The sequence below is a fragment of the Tasmannia lanceolata genome, unplaced genomic scaffold, assembly GCF_043159265.1.
Source record: "Tasmannia lanceolata isolate RefF3 unplaced genomic scaffold, GAP_Taslan_0.1 ptg000015l, whole genome shotgun sequence".
NCBI classification, from domain to species: domain Eukaryota; kingdom Viridiplantae; phylum Streptophyta; class Magnoliopsida; order Canellales; family Winteraceae; genus Tasmannia; species Tasmannia lanceolata.
In genome coordinates this window covers 571,819-593,681 of record NW_027518692.1, presented here as the reverse complement: position 1 = coordinate 593,681, position 21,863 = coordinate 571,819, and the positions used below count along the sequence as shown (strand labels likewise).

The window sequence follows — 21,863 nt, the reverse complement described above, 5'->3', positions numbered from 1 at the left end:
TTAGCTCGGCTGAATCTCCTGGCTGAACATGAGATGATTCTGCGCAGAGAAGAGATCTGGTGGAGACAGAAATCCCGGACACTGTGGCTTAAGGCGGGGGATAGGAATTCCAAATTCTTTCACTGAACAGCCAATACCAGGAGGAGGATAAACTTAATCAATTGCATCCAGCATAACGAATCAATAGTTGAAGACCCCAACCTCATCAGATCCTTAATCGTGGATTTCTATTCTGGCCTCTATTAAAAAACTGTGGAGTGGCGGCCAAAGATGGAGGGTCTTAATTTCAAGAAAGTCTCGGGAGTCAGAGAGATAATCTCGATCGAAACTTTACAGAGGAGGTTGAACAAGCTATTCTCTCAATGGTTGGGGATAAAGCCCCAGGCTCGGATGGCTACCTCATGGCTTTTTTCCAGTTTTTTTAGAGGATCTTAAAAGAGGACATTATGGCTTTCTTTGTGGAATTTGCTCAAAGAGGAATCATTAGTGAAGCAGCGAAGGCGATTTTCATTGCTCTAATCCCAAAAAAGGAAGGTGTCATTAGGATAAGAGACTTCCGTCCAATTAGCCTGATGCACAGTATTCCCAAAATAGTTGCCAAACTACTAGCCCGAAGAGTGACGAATTACATGGGGGATATCATATCACAATTCCAGGGAGCTTTCGTTGAATCAAGACAGATTCTTGATGGTGTCCTAATAGCTAACGAACTTATCGACTCAGCAAAACGATGTTAGCGTCTGGGTTTTCTTTTCAAAGATATAGAAAAGGCCTATGATCATGTCGATTGGGAAGTTCTAGATTTCATTCAGGAAAAAATGGGTTTCGGGCCATCTTGGAGAAATTGGATTAGAGCATTGATGTCAAATAATTCTTTTTCAGTAATCATTAATGGCTCAGCAGAGGGTTTCTTTAAAGCTTCAAGAGGGATTCGACAAGGGGACCCACTGGCACCTTACCTGTTTATCATGGTAGTGGAGGCCCTCAGCCTACTATTTGGGTATGCCCTTAGTCGATTTGTTCCCTTCTTTATGGATGGCGATCAGGTCCTTTTGGAGAAATGGGTCGAAATCTTTGGGCCACAGTGTGGACCTCGATCCGAGGACGGCGCGGGAACGGGTCCCTAACACCCTCTTCTGGATCTCCACATCGAAAGGAGAGATCTACCAAGGAACTCTCGAAATTGTTGCCACCCTCACAGCATAGAATGAGTGGCGATATAAAAAGAAAGAGATACATCCTGATCCGGAGCCAAAGCTCGAAACCAAGATATATCTAGAAATAACTCAGAGTCGCCATCCATGGATGCGCCATGGAACCAAAACAAATGCTCTGTTTGCAATGGATAACCAGAGATACAAAAGGTCCGTGCTTGATGACGAATGGAGAAGGTCCGAAGAGCGCCCCCAATTCGCCCGAGTGCGAACACTTGGTCTCTTATGCCATTTTTCATTAACTTCGAAGAAGTTTGGGTAAAAATCATGTGAAATGGGAACAGATATCCCCAAGTGAACGTCTACCTAATCATGCATGACTCGGGGATGAAATAATAAACACACACAAAGTAATATAAAAGATGTGTCACCTAATGATTGCTAGGTTATGAGTGACATGCCTAACTGGTGTCTAAGTTCTGGTGAACAAACACATACATGCTACAGCTAAAGGTATAGGTCTGCACAAGAAAGTAAGAAAACACAACAAAACACACAACATAACAAAACAACAAATCCTAAGACTCTAAACGATTTAGCCCGAGTCCTCGGATGGTCTGGTATTCATCCAAAGAAGCCTACGTATCCCCGCCTCCACGAGAATCAAGGCAACGTAGTTCTTCGCACTTATTCTAAACTATGATGCCTAAGACACCTAGACCTCTATCTTAGACTCGATCTAAAAAACCGGACTAGTTCTTAAAGCTTATTGTACGATTATTTAAATTCCAGTGAATTGTGAATTTTAGGACACCCTATATGCCCTAGCTAAATGCAGGTTAGCCCTAAGCTAATGCAGGTGGTTCCTACAACCTACGTGTAACTAGGCTGTATGCCCTAAGGAAAACAATAGGATCGCTAACGTATCCAAGACCTAGTCATCAGTCGGCGATGTGAATCGCCAACTGACCGGACGGAGGCGCTCCTAGCTAGGACAAACTCCTAACTCTAACACAAACACACAACAAGCACACAACAAAAGACAAACTCCTAACTCTAAAACTCTCTATCTAGGACAAAGTCCTAACTCTAGAGGAAGATCTTTTCGAAAAATAATATTTTGGAAGATTTTTATATTTTTTTTAAAAAGGTTAAAATATTTATTTACAAAGTTTGGCTGGACCTGAGATAAGAATCTCAAGCTGCACTACGTACCTCGTGGAAGAGGATCAAGCCAACGTAGTTCGAAACTCACTTTCCAACTACGCTACTAAAAACACTCAACACTTTAGATTTTTCAAAGGTTTTTTTATGCTTTCAAATGTTTTTGACGTTTTAAATTTCTAATGTTTTTTGAGTTTTCAAATATTCCAATACTTTTGGACCTTAAAATGCTTTCACTCTTAAAGGGAACACGCAAGCAGCACCACAAACTAGGGCAAAGCCCTAAATCTAAAGGGGAAACCCCGAACAAACAACAAGCAATTAACGTCTCAAAAAGACGGACCACAACAAGAAAGATAGCGTCCCAAGAACAGAGAAAACAATTTAAGATCCCAAGCAGGGAAAGCTCTAATAAGACTGAGTTAGTCTCTAATCAAAGCGAAGTAATCAACAACTCTAAAGGAGAAACTCCTAACTCAAAACACTAAAGAGGGGGAATAAATGAGTCAGAGACTCTTTAATAACACTACCAAGTCTAAGACTCGCTCTAAAAGAGGAGGCCACTCTAACATGAGGCTAGGTAAGCCTCCTAAAGGGGAAACTCTCTATATGAGACAAGGCTTGTCTCCGAGACACAAATGACGTAAACAAAGGTTCTGATGAGACTGGGCAAGTCTCCTATATACAAAGGAGGAGTATGCTACTTGGACTGAGCAAGTCCCCTAAGGATGGGCTTGGGCTAGCGCCTTCATCGCCCGACATCCAATAAAAAAAACTAATAATTAAAACAGAACTAGGATAAAAAGCCCAAACCAAAACTGATACAACTCAAATGCCACCTCTATCACCTTAAAGGCTGGAAATCATGTTCACATGGGTACCTGCTGCTTCTCTAACATAACAGGAGGAAATGACAAGTTTCCGTCCTTGCTATGCGCACATCCAAACCAACTCAGATAGGCAGCTTATCTTATTATCTAAGCATGATGAGAGTTATGTCTTCCGTTTCTACAAGTGACAGAATCATATTTATCGCAGTCTCTACAAATGACAATCATATTTATGATGACACACATGAATCAGCCATAACCTGAACAAAACATTATGCATGAGTATTTACTTCAATTATTAATGACAAGAATTCTAATGAACAACAAGACCATGAAGGATTGATCACTTAATCCAAAAAACACTAATACACACACAAATCAATGATACCTTGAGAATGGATCAATTAAAGAATGTAACTATCAGTGTGTGTTCATAATAACATCATTGGCAGGTGTATCTGATCATGCGTTTCTACGTTTTACCATCTCAGCTAATATACATTCCAATCCCCCCTTTTTATGCCCATTTGGATTCATCGATGCATCCTAACCTAAGCATATAACCTGAAACACAAGAAAACATAAAGAGGAATACGATATGCCCTTCTTCTTCAGCCCCTGAGCCTCCATCACCCTTTACCAAAGTGCATTAAACATTATTTCCCTAATCACATTCTCACTAAATTGCCTAATCATAACCCTTACATTAATAATTGCAGCAGCCCTAGTGTGGCCACCTAAACAATGTACTGAACATCAACACATAACTCCCTTGCGAAAATCAACGTTCTTACAAGATAAGAGGTCTCAGATGACTAAATTTACTAATCAAGAAAAGCATTACCAAATCAATTTGCTATCAGATTACCACTTACAGAAGTGACAACAAGATATGAGGATTAATCCATCAACATTTACATATATAGCAATCAATTTAGAAGGAACAACAGACCAATTCATAGCTCAATAGATCAGTTCATAACTCAAAGTGCTACCAATTCAATTTATGCTGAACGTGTATCAAAACATATAATTTGTAAAAACTAGGAACTTCTGTCTACATTTACAAGCTGGATGCAGTTAGGCTAAAATGAATCATGAGTTGCTCTACTTTTAAGCTCCAGATAGCCATAGAAATCAAAATTTAAGGCTAAACCTCTTATCAACTTAACCAAATGAGATCCAAGGGCTAGATGAATTATATTGAAATCAAATCATCTGATCAAAATAATCCAGATGGAAGCACAAGCACAAAACAGGAATCAACAGATAATCTAACTCTAAATTTGAAGTGAATAAAAAATGATACCTGTGCTGAATGGAAATTTCCAACTATTCGAATCAAATCCTTTGCCGCTGAACAGATCTCGCGAAAATGATGAAGATAATTTTGATTTCTAAACCCAAAAGCTTGAACGAGGTAAAGATGAAATAGATCTAGAATTTTCGTTTGAAAGAACAAGGAGGTATGGTTTCAAAGCTTGTAAGAGAGGACGAGGCGCTAAGGTTTAAAAGATTGTGATTAACACAAAAAATGAAAGGATTCGATGAAGAAGATGGTGGGGTCGGAATATCCGGAGAAGAAGGATCGAAATGGGTTTGAGGGTTGGGTTGTAGTGGTTGGAAGATGGGGTTGAAACAGAGGTGAGGGTCGGTGGTTGAAGTTGGTGGAGATGGATGATGATCGGCCGGAGGATGGTGGTGGCTGGTATGGGTTTAAATGGAGAATTTCAAAGGGGTTTTTGGTAGTGAAATGAGAGGTGGTTAAGATGGGTTTAAGGTTAGATGAGGGTTTTGAAGGGAAAATGAAATGGTTTTTTTTTTATATATATGGGGTTTGCTCGGATTTGGGGATTTTCCACCGGAGAAGATGGTGGATTTGCCGGAGGAGGGGGTAATCGGTGGTGCTTCGATGTGGGTTTGGGTTAGAGAGATGATGGCTGGATTGGAGAAGAAAATGGAGGGTTATGTAAGGAGGGAGGGTGGTGATTGGGACGGCTCAGATTCCGGTGGCTTGTGGTGGCCGGCTGCGATGGGATTACCGGATTCCGGTGGCTTGTGGCCGGAATTAATGGGGATAAACTCAGAGGGTGGTGAATGGGTTTGGGTGAAAATGGGGAGGGATTTACACAGACTAGGGGTGATGGCTGAGATGGGTTTAGGGAATGGAGAAATCGAAGTGGGTTTGAGTAGGGGTTTAACAGGGAAATGGGTTTGGGTGGCTCGGCTGGTGCAGAGGAGAGGAGAAAATGGTGGCTCGGTGGTGGTGGGGAGTGGAAATAGAAGAAGAAGAAGAAGAAGAAGAAGAGGGAGATGGTGGTGGAGCTCAGGTTCCGGTGGCTTACCGGAGATGAGGAATGGTCGGAGCAGCGGGAGTTGCCGGAGAAGATGTGAAGAAGGAAAAATGGCTGAGGTCCCTCTCTGTGAATTTTCTTCTCTATGAATTTTCCTCTCTGGTACTCTTTTTTTCGTTTTTTTTTTCTCCAGAGAAAATGAGGCGCCTCTCCTCTCCGCCCAAAAAGAAAACGAGGCCCCTCTCTAAACCCTAATACGCTAGTTTATATAGGGAGATGATAAATTCGGGCCCTCTTTTTTCTTGGGACAACCCCTGCTATGATGACACACTCCCCTACCGCATAATGAAATTACACCATTAACACAAACCCGGCTCGCTTATTGGGCGATTTCCATCGGCTTCCGATGAAAATTTACGGACACTTTATTAGAGTTCTAAACTATGCCAGAATGAAATTTGGGACTCTAGAACACACATTTAAAAGAAATTTATTCAAAAATTACGCATTTGAGGTTCGGTTAAAATGGGGTGTCTACACACAGTTCCATATGCCATAGTCTGGAATATTTGTAAAGAACGTAATAGACGCACATTTCAGGAGAAAAGTAGAACTGTGGCTCGCATCAGCTTGGACAGCAAAATTGAAATGATTTCATGGACAAAGGTCAAGAAACAAACTCCCTATGTACTGGGGGATCTCATAAGGAACTGGTGGTCAATCATATGGGACAGAACTATTCGTTCCAAGCCTCAACCAAAATGTTCTTGCCCGCCACCGGGATGGTTGAAACTCAATTTTGATGGCAACTCTTTGGGTAATCTTGGTAGAGCGGGGGTTGGAGGAGTCATTAGGAACTCTTCTGGTGCAGTTGTCATGTCATATTCAGGACCTTGTGGAATTTGTGATTCTAATGAAGCTGAGGTTAGAGCATTACTTTTTGGTATGCGATGGGCTTCTGAGCACGACCAACGTCCCCTTATAGTCGAAGGTGACTCCTCCAATGTAGTGGCTTGGGCTTCTGAATCATCAATTGGCCCCTGGAGATTGCAGGAGCTAGTAGAGGAAATATTAATGCGAGTCCTTAATCCAAGGTTGGAACATCGGAGGCGATCGGCAAATGAGATGGCCGACACTCTGGCTAAAGCGGGAGCACTACGGGAGGCATTTGAAATATGTTCATATTTGTGATGAACGTCTTCCATCACGATAAGGATATTCTATCCTTGCTTCTGGAAGTAGGCATTGTCTCTTTTGTAAACCATCGGATATGTCCGGTGTCTTTAATACTTGTAAAAGCAGGCTGGGACCTCTGGTCCCGATTGCGCTTCAAATATCAATGAAATTTGTAAACTTTCGAGAAAAAAAAGAGTCTCTCAAGCTAAAGGGAATCGGCTTCAATACACCTGCTCAACTGCTTCCAGAATCAGATTAGTGCCTAAGATAACTAGGTGTAAGAAATTGAAGCTTTAGTGAAGATCTTCATCGTTTCATCCACCCACGTACTTCCTCATGAATAATTAAAGCGACAAACTTAATCATAATAGAACAAATCCTCAAGAGGGGAGCCACAAAAAATGCCTCAAAAGCGAAAGACTCTCTCAAGCTTATCATGGACCTTCCACACTTAAATTCTTCCCACGGCCTCTTCTGAGAGTTTCAAAAAGACTCCTTTAAACCTTAAAAGCAGGAATCTTCCCTCTGGGTGGCGCTCCCGACTCGAAACCTGGATTCGGCGCTCCTTAGGAAGGAGTTTCCAGGGAGAGCGACCCGGAAGAGATGGAAACCGCTATCATGGCGCTCCAAATCTGCTCCTATTATTCCTTTAGTAACCCCCTCACCAACTTACTTGCAATAAACTCCTCCAACTGTTCAAAGTACACTCCATTGGACCAAGCACGGTGGAAAATCTTCAAAAGGCAAGAGGAAAGACGGCATGAAAATGAAGAGGGCTAGAAATTACTACTTTTGATGTAATTAAATTCAAGTACATAAAAATTAATATTTTTTATGTACTTGAATTTTGAAAGACATGATGAAAATATTACATTAATGCTCCTACCGCACTCCCAATCTTAGACTCTTCTAGACCCACACGCTTCCCCGCCTCCGCTCCCGCCCCCGCTCTCGCTTCGTGCTTCTATGCTTTAAACTACCAATCTACACAACAATCATCCTCCCTTTACTCCTGAATTCGCGCCAGAAGATAAGGAAAGGACTGAATTAGAAGAGGAACTTATTGCTTAAATCCCCTCCCCAACCTTCTTTTCAGCCTCTTTTGCTCTTACCTCTTTCTCTTCCTTGTCTCTTGCCGCCATTGCTAGAGACATGTCTTTGGTTTCCCACAAATCTTCATCGTATCCAATCCCAAAAATGTCCCCCATTGTTAACAAGTCATCGAATTCTTCCGAGAACGATCCACGACTTCCTGATTCTCCTGAACTATCAGCAACCCATTCAGCCTTACCTTAAGAATCCCCACTGGGCCCTGGAAGCTCTCTGACTCACTGGTCAACTCCTAGCATATCCAAGGGAGCAGCAGCCTCAATAATCAAGCTGTCTGGACTATTCCAGGTCCCTAATGACGGTCTTTTTTTCCTCCTCCCATAGATGCCGACGAGTGCGCCTTTCCTTTTCTAAAATTTTACTGAACATTAGGAGTTCGAGGAGAGGCATATGCAATTCCATATCACTTGTCGTCTCAGAGGAGTTAAAATCGATGCCGGTATTGCTGGTAGGGTCTTTTCTTAGTCGTGCACATCGCTTCTTTACCGGGCTAAGTGAAACCTCACATGGGGTGGATGATTCATTTCTTGCCAGTTTTTCGTTGTAGCCGAAGATCTTTCAGGAGTTCAAGATCTTCAGCCTCAAATGAAAAGTCCTGGGCGATCGAGATGTTGCCGTCCTGGCCCGCTTCCTTCCCTGACATAGCTGGCTCAGTGAGGTTGTCAAAATTCCGAAGGAGCTTTTGAGAGTCAGCAACAAGTTTCCTCTTCCTGTGATCCTCTTTCCTAAAAATACCCTCAAGTTTTCTTGTAAAGACAGAGAGACCAACTCGAGTAGCTACCACCCGTACTTCCGGGTTAGTACTTCTACGAGGTATATTACCTTTCCCTGTACGTAGACGCTTCACCTTAGAGCTTTTAGTTTCCTTGTTAAATCTGGTTTTAATTTTTAGAGCCTTTTTCTCCTTTGCCGAATTCAGTATACAGCAGTCAGCAATATCTTTATGAAGAGCCTTTCCTTTCTCGCCTCGTGCTGTAGCAATTAATGATTTTGGTATTGACCCGCCTGCAGTCTGACCCCACCTCCCAAGCAGAGTAGCAACCCTGCTCTGTGACATTCTAGACAAGTTGTTGGTTGCTGGGCCAGGCGAGGAAGTGGATAATTCAAAATTCAAAATTCAAACAGGGGCCCACCAACGGCTCCCTGTCATTATCACGACCCTTAGGATTAGCATCTGTCACCTTTTCCGGTGGATCAGCCATCGCCGGCAACTAGATGTCGAAAACCTGCAAATCGGGGCCCTCAAAAGTGGCCGAATTATCTTTACTACTTGATTCCCCCATTATCGATATCGCAAGACTATTGATACTATGCTTGGAGATCACCTTAACTCGTATAGAATAAACGCTGGAATTTACTCTTAGGTTAATAGATAAGGGGACAGATTTCCAAAGGGGAGTTATGACCAAAGCCGAGGCAAAAGTCATACAACGATCGTGGTTACCAAAGAGCCAAGTCTGGACCACCTGGCCCAGGTGCTGTCCGAGAATCTCCACAATTGACGTAGACCAGGCATGAAGAGGGATATCATAGAATCTGATCCTAATGGTTCTTGCGCCCGTGTTATATGCTGGGAACCAAGGTTGAAGGGAGGACAGGAGGAGAGATATCCCCCCAAGGCATCACCTCCACGCCTGAGAATAGCAGTCGCCTGGGATTCTGACTCGAAGCAAAACAAATATTCACTGAGTTGATGGAGTAAGGCTTTTGCAGCTCGGAAAGGCCCCAAAATCTTTTAGCCCACTCCCATACATCTTCCAGCAGCCAAGATTCAGATTTCAAACTCCCAATAAGGCAACTCTTAAGACTCTTCTTTCTTTCCTCCACCAGGCTAATTGGAATCTCAAGGGCCAAGAGGTCATCATGTACATCAGCCTGAGAGGGGTCGACATTAGGCGTCCGAGCCTTGGATGGGGCTAATTTGGTCTTAGGCTCTGAGCATTTCCTACAGACATTACCCGATCCAAAGTTTTTGTAATGGCATTTCAAACACATCCAATCGCTGCCATTCGAGAACAAACGTCTGTTGAACTCGGCGACTCTACGGCCAGGGATTCTTCTGGCCCCAAAATCCAATCGTCTCGCTTTGGTATCCCTGTCCTCAATACTTCCCAGAGACCCCGAATGGGATCTGGGAGGAGCCCACTGGGGTCTAGCCAGATTGTCACCTAGCCCGAACAAACTTAATGTCCTCCGGCTATAGATATTAAGGACCCCCAAGGATTCAAACACTTCCAAAGCATGATACCCCGATTCAATAAAATTTGGGAAGTGCCCCACTAGATGGTCAAGATTAAGACCACACGAACAAATAAGAGAATCCACTGGAAACCCAGAAACAGCGGCCATCGAAGGAAGAATTCGACGGCTTCTGAAGACATCCATGATAGTCATCTCTCTTGGAGATTGAGACTATAAGACAGCTTAATATGAGAATACTAACTTGAGTAGAGTCACATGAAATTAGTGTGATCCAGATCCTTCATTTGGCCAGCATTTTATTTTATGGATCAACTCTCCCAAGTTCGAGTATAGACGCTGAATTCGATATTGGATTGGCTAAATTCTTTTCTAAAGTTTTCAAACTGAAGAGGCCTTCTCCACTTTTAGAAGTGATGGCTCTTTTTAATATAGGCGTGATTACTAAAATCTTCAAACCGAAGAAGCCTTCTCCAGTTTTAGAAGGTTGGGTCTTTTTAATATAGGCGTGACTATTGTTAATCCAAAAACTCCTAAATCTGCTTTGAGTACTTAGAGAAGGCATTCAAGTAATATGATAAAATTAAATATTGATGGTGTGTCCAAAGGAAACACAGGAAATTCTGAAGGTAGTATCTTTCGTGACTCTAATGCAAATATAATTCTTGCTTTTGCAAGCTTCTATGGGACTGGTACTATTATGAAGTTATAGTCTAAAGCTCTCCTAGATAGTCTGGGAATGTAAAGATCTCCCTGCTATTGTTACAAGGTATGTTGGATGTCATCTGTTGGGCATTCCAAATTTTCTTCATGGATAGATCGTAATTGGGCATTACTTTCTTTCTTTTTTTGACTGGCATACTTGTAGGCCATTTGTTTCTTATTCATCTTTTTACTTTAATGTGGGTTTTGAGGCAAGGCAGCCTATGTCATCATCTAATCTTTATCTCTTTATGAATATAATCTCAGGTTGCCGGCCTGTGTCCGTAGACAAATTCCGGATTAAAAAAAAAGGAAATGCATAAGTCATCTTTAAAGTTCTCTAAATTAATTTGATCATTGCAACAGTGAGTGCAACAAAAAAATCTTCTAATTTATGTTAAAATGCATAACAACATTTTCATTAAAACTGAGGAAATTATATAACCTGGAAACATACACTATTTAGCATATCTCAGATGGTTTCAAATGGCCCCAGCATGCGTAACCAAAAGTTCAAACTTTAGGGTTGGAAACGTAAACATGAATTACCTTTCTAAATCAAAAAGTGTCCCCTCATCTGTTCCTTGGAATAAATCATCAATAGAAGCTTCTGCTGTACAGAAAAGGCAGCAGTGATGATTGTATAGCTCATCAACGAGGGTGATAAACCTCCGCACCTAAAGCATAACCAGATATTAGAATAACATCAAGAAAAGAAATAGTCACAGGGAAAATATAAAAAATATCCGGGAACTTCCTTATATCTATTGACGCAATTAAATCAATTGATTCAATGAAAGACAACCAATCCATATAATATAAACACATACTGTGCATTCAAAAGGAAAATTACGGTAGATTCCGTAATTTATAATTTACTTGAACACTCAAGAACTTAGGCAGGAATTGTAAGTTCAATTCTTGAGTCATCTTTACTTGAACATTCAAGAACTTACGCATGACTTGTGTTAGTGTATGTATATGCCTATGGGCATATCTGTCTTTTGTACATTTCTCATTATATATAAATACGTAAGTGAGGGAGAGACTCCCTAACTCACAATTTCTTTCTCTCATTCTCTTACTCAACATGGTATCAGAGCCCTAGTGTTTTGATTCCCTAGGGTCCCCCATAGCAGCCCCCTCACCCTCCCTCTTCTTTTCTCCCTTCTCCTCTAACCCTAACCTAACCCAACATCCTCGCCCCCACCCTCTTCCTTTCCCTTCCCTTCTCCTCCTCCCACTGCCCCTCTTCCCTTTCCCCTAACTCCTCCACTCCCTGCTACAGTAACCTACCCCATCGCCTCCCCTCCCCTCCCCGCTACAGTAACCCGCTAGAGTACCCTTAAAAAAACCATTTTTAGACCCTAGAAATCTGCTCCTGCAGCCTCACTGTCTCTCTGTCTTTCTTCTCCCAATGGCTTAAATCTCTTTTACCTATTTTTGTCTTCTTTTCACGGCTCCGATCTTGTATCCCTAGATCTGTGTCTTCATCATGTCAGCAAGGGTTTCTTTCATGCCCTATTTATCATTTGTCTCTCTTCGGAGCCGCGATCTCCATTATTGATTTCTTTGCTCTCCGCCTTGGCATCGTTTCTTCTCGTCAGTTGATTCTCTCTTTGATTAGTTACTCATGGATAGCCCCGTGATTGAGGATCCTTCTCTCGGGCGGCCCCCTATGGCTACTGTTCCTAAGGCTCGCCCATCCTCCTTTTATAACCCTCCGTCTTCTTCAATGGATGGTTCTTTTCCTCCCATGACCACAGTCAGGCTTGATGGTTCCAATTAGCTGAATTGGAAAGTGGCTGTGCAGACCTATCTCATTTCTAGGGGGAAGATTTCAATTCTTCGTCATGAGCCCCCTCCTTCTAGTGATCCCACTTATGATAAGTGGGAGCAGGATGATGCCCTTATCCGTACTCTCCTCTGGCAGAGTATGTCCCCTGAGATTTCCGGGACCATGATACACCTTCCCACTGGTCACCAGGTTTGGGATCATACTCCTACTACCTTCTCCAGGAAAGGCAACCTCTCTCGAATCTGTTCCACATATTCTCAGTGGATGAACCTTCGCCGCGGAGACACTCTTCTCTCGACCTACTACAATCAGTTTGTTTCCCATTGCTAGCAGTTAGATGTTCTTATGCTTCTTACCACTGATTTGACTACGGCCGCGCAGCAGCATGATCAGATACGTGTCGTTCAGTTTCCCAAGACTTTGGGTCCTGAGTACATGCATCTCCGTCAGCAGATATTTGGATCTGGCACGATGCCCTCTCTTCATGAGGTTTACTAGCGTGCCCAACAGTGTACTCTTGGTGACTCTGTGTCGGCTCCTTTGGTTGATATTACTGCCACTGCTGCCTATAACGTAGGTGACCGTGCTACTCGGGGTGGAGGCACCTTTGGTCGTGGCCGTGACTCTGGCCATGGTGGTCGTGGCGGTGGACGCGATCTTCCTGCAGGGCGTGGTGGCCGATTGCGTTCATATTGTTCGCAATGTCGTCGTGAGGGACACTATATGGAGACTTGCTATGTTTTGCACCCTGAGCGTCGTCCTTCCTCTGAGGCTCGTTTTGGCCGCTCCGCACACGTCGCTGCACCATATTCTTCTGAGCCCTCCTTTGCTTCCATTCCACCCAGCACTGGGCCTCAGGCTGATGGTGTTTTTATGTCTCGTGCTGACTATGATGAGTTAAAGCGTCTCAGGTCTACCATCCATCCCTCGACTGCGACTTTTGCTCAGCCAGGTAGCTCCATTGCATCTCTTCTTACTAGCTCCAGCTCTTGGATCATTGATTCTGAAGCCTCCAATCATATGACAGGTACTTCTTCCACACTTCGTTCATTTCATCCACTTTCTGATCAGTCCATCACACTGGCTGATGGGAGCTCCATTCCTATCTTTGGTGTTGGTGATATTTCTCCTAGTGTTGGACTTACATTGTCCTCTGTTCTATGTGTACCTAAGTCACCCTTTAATTTACTCTCAGTCAGGCAACTTATTAAAAATCTCAACTGTTCTGTCTCATTTTATCCCTCTTACTGCTTGTTTCAGGATCTCTTGACTGGGAGGACGATTGGCTCAGGCCGTGAGATAGATGGGCTTTATCGTCTGGACTGTACACAGCTCCAGCGACGAATATCAGTGGCACTGCCGTCTTGAACATCCCAGCCTTGATCGTTTGCGACGGACATCTATAGTTTCTTCTTCTGTTACCCCCTTTACGTGCGGGGCCTGCGAACTTGGGAAACACCATAGGGTGTCCTTCCCGTCTAGGCCTGTTAGTCGGGCCTCGCACCCTTTTGATTAAGTGCATTCCGATGTATGGGGTCCCGCATGGACTACTTCTATTTTTGGATATCGTTATTTCGTCATCTTTATTGATGATTATTCACGTATGTGTTGGATTTATTTACTAAAAGATCGCTCAGAAGGATTCTCTGTTTTTCGTACTTTTCATTAAGAAATTACTAACCAATTTAATTGCACTCTCAAATGCCTTCGTACTGATAATGCCAGGGAATATTTCTCAAAGTCCAATGGTTTTGAGGAATTTCTTTCCACTCGTGGTATACTAAATCAATCTTCTTGTGCTCACACCTCTCAACAGAATGATGTCGCTGAACGGAAAATGCGATCATTATTGGATGGAACTCGCACTCTTCTCTTCTAGATTTGAGTTCCCAAATCTTATTGGGGCGATGCAGTTCTCACTATTAACTATCTGGCCAATCGGCTTCCATCCTCGGTTCTAGGCGGCTCATCCACTTTCTCAATTTTACGTCCTCATCATGAGCCATTTCCTCTTCCTCCTCGGGTATTCGCGGGTGTTTGCTTTGTCCACAATCTTGGACCTGGTTTTGATCAAATAGACAATAAATCTGAACGATGCATTTTCCTCGGCTACTCACGCACCCAGAAAGGTTATCACTATTATAGCCCTCAGTTGCGTCGATCCTATGTCTCGACGGATGTTTCATTCTTCGAGACTGAGCCCTTCTTTCTGAGCCCTCCGGATACGACCCCTCTCTCTCATTCTTCAGATCTTCCTCTATCGATTCCCGTTTTTCCTGACCCGGTCGTCTGTCCATCTCCATCATCTTTCTTACCTTCTCCTTCTGTGGTTCCTGTTCCAGATACCTCTCCTCCTTTACAGGTACCTTCTCGGACCCCGGCTCCATTAATTAAGACCTATCAGCGCTGCCATAACTCTGCAGCTCATCCTATTGCCTCCCGCACTCGGTCTCATAGTACTGTTCATCCTATTTCGTCTTTCGTTTCATATGATGCTCTCACGCCTGCTTTCCACAGTTTTGTGTCCTCTCTATCTTCTGTTTCTTTGCACGCCCCTTCCGGCAAATTAGACTTGGGATTTAGTTCCACTGCCTTCTGGTGCACGCCCCGTTGGGTGTCGTTGGTTCTATACTGTGAAATATTTGCCTGATGGCTCTGTTGAGCGCCTTAAGGCACGCTTGGTTGCCAAATGGTACACTCAGACGTTTGGGGTGGACTATGGCGAGACATTTTCTCCTGTGGCGAAGATTCCTTCAGTGCATGTTCTACTTTGTCTTGCTGTTAATCAGAGCTGGCCTCTACATCAGTTGCATGCTAAAAATGCTTTTCTTCATAGTGAGCTCACAGAGAAAGTTTACATGGAGCAACCTCCTGGGTATGTTGCTTAGGGGGAGATGTCATCCTCTGTGTGTCGATTAAAAAAAGCCATTTACGGTCTTAAGCAGTCTCCTAGAGCATGGTTTGAAAGGTTCAGTGATACCATTATGCGCTTTGGTATGAAGCAGTATGCAGTTGATCATTCTGTCTTTAGCTGTCAGTCTACAATTGGGTGTGTACTCTTGATAGTCTATGTCGATGGCATCATCATCACTGGCAGTATGGGATCCAGAAATTGAAGGCATTCTTGCAAAATGAGTTCTCTACCAAGGATTTGGGTCGTCTTAGATACTTCTTGGGAATAGAAGTTGCATATTCGACAAAGGGAATTTCTCTTTCACAAAGGAAATATGTCTTAGACCTGCTTGAGGAGACAGGTTGTCTTGAAGTGAAACCTGCCTCAGTTCCCATGGACACAAATGTGAAGTTACTAGCTGAAGAGGGAGACTTGTTAGATGACCCAGGGAGATACAGGAGGCTGGTTGGTAAACTTATCTACCTTACAGTCACACGCCCAGATATCTCCTTTGCTGTTGGTGCTGTCAGCCAACAAATGAATTCACCTCGTACTTCACATTGGGCAGCAGTTCTTCAGATTCTTTGGTATTTAAAAAGTGCTCCAGGTAGAGGGTTGCTATTCAAGAAACATGAACGTCAGAAGATAGAAGGGTACACAGATGCAGATTGGGTAGGATCTCCAGCTGATAGAAGATCTACCACAGGATACTGCACATTTGTGGGACGTAATCTTGTGTCATGGCGGAGTAAGAAACGGGATGTTATCTCCAAATCTAGTGCAGAGGCGGAGTATAGAGCTATGGCACACACAAGTGGAGAGCTCATTTGGTTACGTTCTCTCTTGTCAGAGATCGGTTTCTCCCCATTATCTCCTTCTCAGTTATATTGCGACAACAAGGCAACGATTCACATTGCCACAAATCCAGTCTTTCATGAGAGAACTAAACATATGGAGGTTGATTGCCACTTCATTCGGCACCGGATTCAAAAAGGAGACATATGCACAGTGTTCACTAGATCGGTGGACCAATTAGCGGATATGTTTACCAAGCCATTGAACAAAGCTAAGTTGAGTGATAATTGTAGCAAGCTATGAATGTTTGACATATACATTCCAGCTTGAGGGGGAGTGTTAGTGTATGTATATGCCTATGGGCATATCCGTCTTTTGTACATTTCTCATTATATATAAATACATAAGTGAGGGGTAGACCCCCTAACTCACAATTTCTTTCTCTCATTTTCTTCCTCAACAAATTGTAAGTACAATTTTGGAGTCAACTTGGGAGAGTCAATGAAACGAATTTTATAAAACATATGCCTACATATTGTTGACAAGGCCAATGTTTTTTGAAGTTTGAAAGTGATATCAGAGCCAAATCAAACAGAGTTAACAAGGCAAGGGTCCGAGTTGCAGAAAGTTTTTGAACACTGAGTTACATAGTAACTGTGAAACATTTGGCAACAGGTATGGCATAGAATGAGAATACCAACAGGAATACCTTGTCACGAATACGCATACTCATCACAGGAATGTCTGATATGAAAACTGTGTGATAATTCTTGGAAACTGCAATATAATCTGCTGCCCCCACCTGAGGACAATTAGGATTAGAATATTAGCAAAAATCCCATAGGAATAAAATAAGAACATTGGGAAAGAAATAAGGTATAATAAATGATCATGCTATCCTGATTCTTGAGAGCAAGAACCTTTTTAATTGAAAAATGTTCAATAAGGATAACCAGCTGATGAATTAAAAAAAGCCTAAAAAGACAAATATAGAAGCGATCTTTTTTTGCTCTTTTGGTATTAGTATTTAATCAACTTTGTTATGTATGCATATAATATCATTGAGCCCTACTAGGAAGGCAATGGCATCAAGAAGCAGATAAATCTCAAGAACAACATTGGGATCCTTACGGCTGGCATTTTTACCATTAATGGATACATAAGAGTATAAGACTAACCATTCAAAAAAAAAAAAAATATTCTAAATTATATATAACACTATAATTATACGAAAGCAAACAAATTACTGGGCGACCACACAGATAATCAAATGTGAATCGTGCTACGCCATTACAGCTTGCAGGAACTTCCAGCATTCTGATTTAAAACATAATATGACCATTAACTGGAAGATATCTCTAAGGAAAACACTTTGAAAATGGGATTCCGTTTAGAAAATAAAAACAGGATTGAAATGACCGTTGATTTGACCCTTTTCAATGAGTATTAATTGCTTTTGTGGGGATTTGAGCTCCCTCCATTTGTATTTTAGTGGATGTGGCTCCAATGGCTGATGCCCATTTTTTTTCCCAGAACGGAATCCCATTTTTCTAGCAGTGCTCTATATCTAATTTAAAAAACTGAACATGTTATGAATTAAAACATACCTTCCAAACATCACAGGAATTGTATGAGGGATAATCCTTCCTCCAGATTGGTTGGTGATTTTACACCACATCTTCTCAAATTCTGTACTAGCTCGGCAATCCAAAGGCCAGAAGTAGTGAACCTGCAGATTAATACTCGATTTTACATTTAGTTATGAAGACGGTATACATCTCTTACTCAAGGTCACTTAATAAGGATGTGAAAATTTCCTAAACTAGGAAGAAACTGACACAATATCTATCTTTTCCTTAGATGAATCAAATAGTTAAGTACTATTTCAAAGCACATGATTGCAATTCAATAAAATTTCAAGATTTGCTTTAAATTTGAAGGGTTAGATTGACATAGAAACACAGAATATATCAATGAACCTGGGTCAACTTAATTTTATTGATATTAGAAAAAATACAAGAGGTGGGCATGTCGCCATGCCTAAACCCCCAAAGGAAAAAAAGAAAGAAAGAATCCACTAAATTGAATACCCATAATGCCCAATGAATCACATCTCATAGCTCCCCTACCAAATCTAGGAGATCCTTCCAAGTCCAAAAAGTACTATTTCTCAAAACACAGGAAATTTATTGACAAAAGCTATATGCCTAAAACATAAAAATTAAATAAAAAAACTTAATTACTGACAAAAGATTTAGGAGATGCAATCTAGGAAATAATACAAGAGGTGGGCATGTCGCCGTCGCCATGACAAAAGCTATATGCCCAAAAGATTTAGGAAATTACTGACAAAAGATTTCCTAAAGTTATAGATCTGATCTAAGAAGTTATAGATCTGATCTTCACGCAATTTCAAATCCCAACCATTGGATTCGTCAAATCGATAGTATATGATTGTGGTTTCAGATCCCAACGCTGGCACAACCTGAAATTTGGAAATGTGTCGGCGGTCTTGGAAAGGACCAGACTCTAGAATTTGTAGAAAATAACCGTTGGATCAACTGATAGGATTGGAAAACTACGAGTGGTTGCAGAAACTAAAAACATAAGAAACAAATGTCGAGAAGAGAACAAAACAAATGAAGGAGGAACTTAGTGGGATAGAAACTACCTAGGTATCCTGAGGTACCACACCTTAGGTTGATTGAGTCATTGCACCAAGATCAGTGGGAGAATCACTCATCCAGGGCTTGCACAAAGCAAAGGAGCTTTTATTCATATCATTCATAATTCTATGCAAAAGTGGGGCCAAAGAATTTACAGATGTAGGCTCTTGAGCTAAGACAAACTAGGACATCTATTTACATCTATTTACTTAAAAAATGGAGTCATTCAAGTGACTAAAACACAACAAAGACTCTCTCTCTCTCTCACACACACACACTTAAAACTTTTGTAATACATGATGGACTCCACTTTTATGAGATATTCACTCAAGTCACAAGTGATATCATAATAAAAAGGCTATAATATCCTCCTATAACTTAAAATGACTCAAATAACACCCTAAGACTAAATAAAAGACTCTTTTAACTCCACTTTTATGAGATATTCACTTAAGTGAAGTGATTTCATAACAAAAAGACTATAATATCCTCCTGTAACTTAAAATGACTCAAATAACACCCTAAGACTAAATAAACGACTCTTCTAACCCTCTTACGGGCTCCATCCTCCTAGTTAAATTCTTCTTGATTGTAGGGAAGGATGATCCCCATCACGATTTAGGGGGAGGGGGGACCCTTCGAATCTTTATATTTTTTATTTTATTATATATTTTCACCAGCTATGACACTTTCAGAAGCGACCATTGATTGCTAACAGTGCCTCCACTAAGCCTATTGAGCTGAGTACTCATGACCTCATTCTTCTTCGGAAGGTAATATAATCCATGTCTCAGGCTGATCATAATTCTATGATCTAGGACATGAACCACCCTAGGGCTATGTCTTTCGCTCGCACAACGACTTTAGCCAAGTGGTACATAATCATCTTTCCATAAAACTCTTTTCACCCACTCAGACCCCTGGGGACTACTAATCATATGATCGATAAGCCTCATTTGCTATCTTGTTTTGAACTTTTAAACTTCACGGGTAATGTAAAATTAGCTAATGGAACACTTACCAAAATCTTCAGTAGGGGAACCATCCTTATTTCCTCGGTAAGCAGTCCTATTCTAGAACTAGAATTGAAGAAAAGGTACAAAACTATCTCAAAATCCTAATTCAGCATGAGTAAGGCCCGGTTCGTTTCAGATTGTGAAAACCGATTGTGAGCCCCTCATCCGATTATTGGCTCATAATTTTCATCCCAGAATCGGTTGTGGGGCTAACAATCGGCTGTCATAATTTGAAACGAACAGGGCCGCCTAACTGATCATCGGACAGATTATTTAGGCCCTGTTTGTTTGGGATTATGACAACCGATTGTCAGCCTCCAATCCGATTATTGTGACAATCGGTTGTCACAATCTAAAATGAACAGGGCCTTAGGTCAATAATCGGTTGGAGCCCTCACCATCGGTTCTCAGAGTCTGAAACGAACAGGGCAATTGAGCAAAAGAAAAGGAAAACGAAACTTGAAGCACGCTCACATCAAACAAAGCTAGGTAAATTCCAAAATAATTGAAGATTCAAACAAACGAAATGCAAATCGAAATGGCGAGCAAAAGAGGGGAAATAAGAATCAACCTGGACGCCGTTCGGAGCCTAGATTGGACGGATCGCAATAGTTTTGAACTCCATTCCACTGGAACTCCGAAGATCCGTGGATTAGGGTTTTTCGAAAGAGCGTTCGGGGGATAATAGAAAACCTTCTCATTCTCTAGCGCCAGAAAGACCGGGGAAAATCTGTGATTTGCCGAACAAAGAAAGCTGCTTAAAATGAAGGTGGAAACGAGGCATGACGAGGTTTAACATTAGGAAGAAGAGACGTGTCGTTTCGCTGATGGTCCCGACACAATGCATCGTCGGGTTCTGGATTCTCCACGTAAAGCGATCGGGAGAGGAGAGGCGTACGCTCTCTTTCATAGATACCGAAAGAGAGCAGCGTACTCTCTCTCTCCTTTTCTCCTTTTGTTTTTTATTTTGTGAAAAACACACGCTTGTAGTTTTGTAAAGGGAGGTTGATTAAACCCAAGGTTCCAACCATACGACCCACACCGAACTGACCGAATCTTGAGTCGAATCGGGTTTTGTTGGAGGTTTGCCTCCTTCGGTCCGAGTGAAACTCAATTCGGGACCGAAACCTTTTCGTCCCCTAAGGTGATTGAGAAAAAGAGGGGAATGACACTTATTCCTTGGGTTCCACTCGCTTTACACATTTAGAAAGGACATTTTATGTGAGAAGCGTCGCATTTTTTACTTATTAAAAATAGACAGAGGTGCACACAAGCACGGGGCGGGAAGACACTCAGGGTCGACAGACTGTTCGACTCAAACTTGTTGGAAGGGTTTTCACCCCAGGCGAAACTGCTACACGCAGCGGAATTAGAAATCACGTAGTACAAAAAAAATTCTCACCGATTTCGCCCGTTAACCCAGGAACCTATGGACTAAATCAGGAGCGGAGCCAGGAATTTACACTTGGGGGGCCGGACTAATTTACACTTTACCTACATTGGTCATTGGTGTGGGGGGTGGGGGGAGGGGGGCAAAAAAATTTATTTTTACAATACCCGGAATTTAATGGTTGAATTATGATTCTTTATGCATTAGTTTTGACCCCTTTTTTTCTTTGAAATGGACATCTGTTGCTGAAATTAATGACATGTTTTATTTGAATCTTATCTAAATGGTGTTATTAAATTGATAATATACAACTTGGCTCTCAAATTACAATTGAAACACACTCAATTAATAAAATATTTACTTAACTAAACACTAATTGTCTGAAAATTGTAATTTTCTCTGAAATTTTTTTATTTTGGAATTTTTTCCATGAAAAATAACTTTACCAAATGATTAAAAATTAGAGAAAGACCATGAAAAAAATTAGATAAAGTCCATGTAATCCGTTCGATAAAGATGATCACAAGATAATATCAAAATGTTCTCTATATGTCTGTTCTTGGCATCATGCACAAATTTTAGAAATAAATATAACTATTAATTGAAGATCTCAACAGAGATGCAGAAACTTGCCACTAATATTTAGTTTTCCCTTGTTTGTTTGTATATCCACATC

At 41.7% G+C, this 21,863-nt stretch overlaps 1 protein-coding gene across 5 annotated transcripts in view; it reads right to left on the bottom strand.

Annotated features, from left to right (window-relative positions):
• LOC143847172 (uncharacterized) overlaps positions 1-20,743 on the bottom strand; it is a 46,635-nt gene extending 25,892 nt beyond the window's left edge. For all 5 annotated transcript variants that reach the window (XR_013234958.1, XR_013234959.1, XM_077355902.1 and 2 more), the window contains exons 1-5: positions 20,369-20,743; positions 17,723-17,844; positions 17,363-17,432; positions 16,825-16,917; positions 11,179-11,306 (exon numbers count right to left, since the gene is read on the bottom strand). Coding sequence is in view for 3 of the 5 variants with exons in the window: in XM_077355902.1 (XP_077212017.1) it covers positions 11,179-11,306; positions 16,825-16,917; positions 17,363-17,432; positions 17,723-17,793 (362 nt within the window). In the remaining 2 variants the exon portion in view is untranslated. The remainder of the gene's footprint in view (positions 1-11,178; positions 11,307-16,824; positions 16,918-17,362; positions 17,433-17,722; positions 17,845-20,368) is intronic.
• Between the last annotated feature and the right edge of the window lie 1,120 nt (positions 20,744-21,863).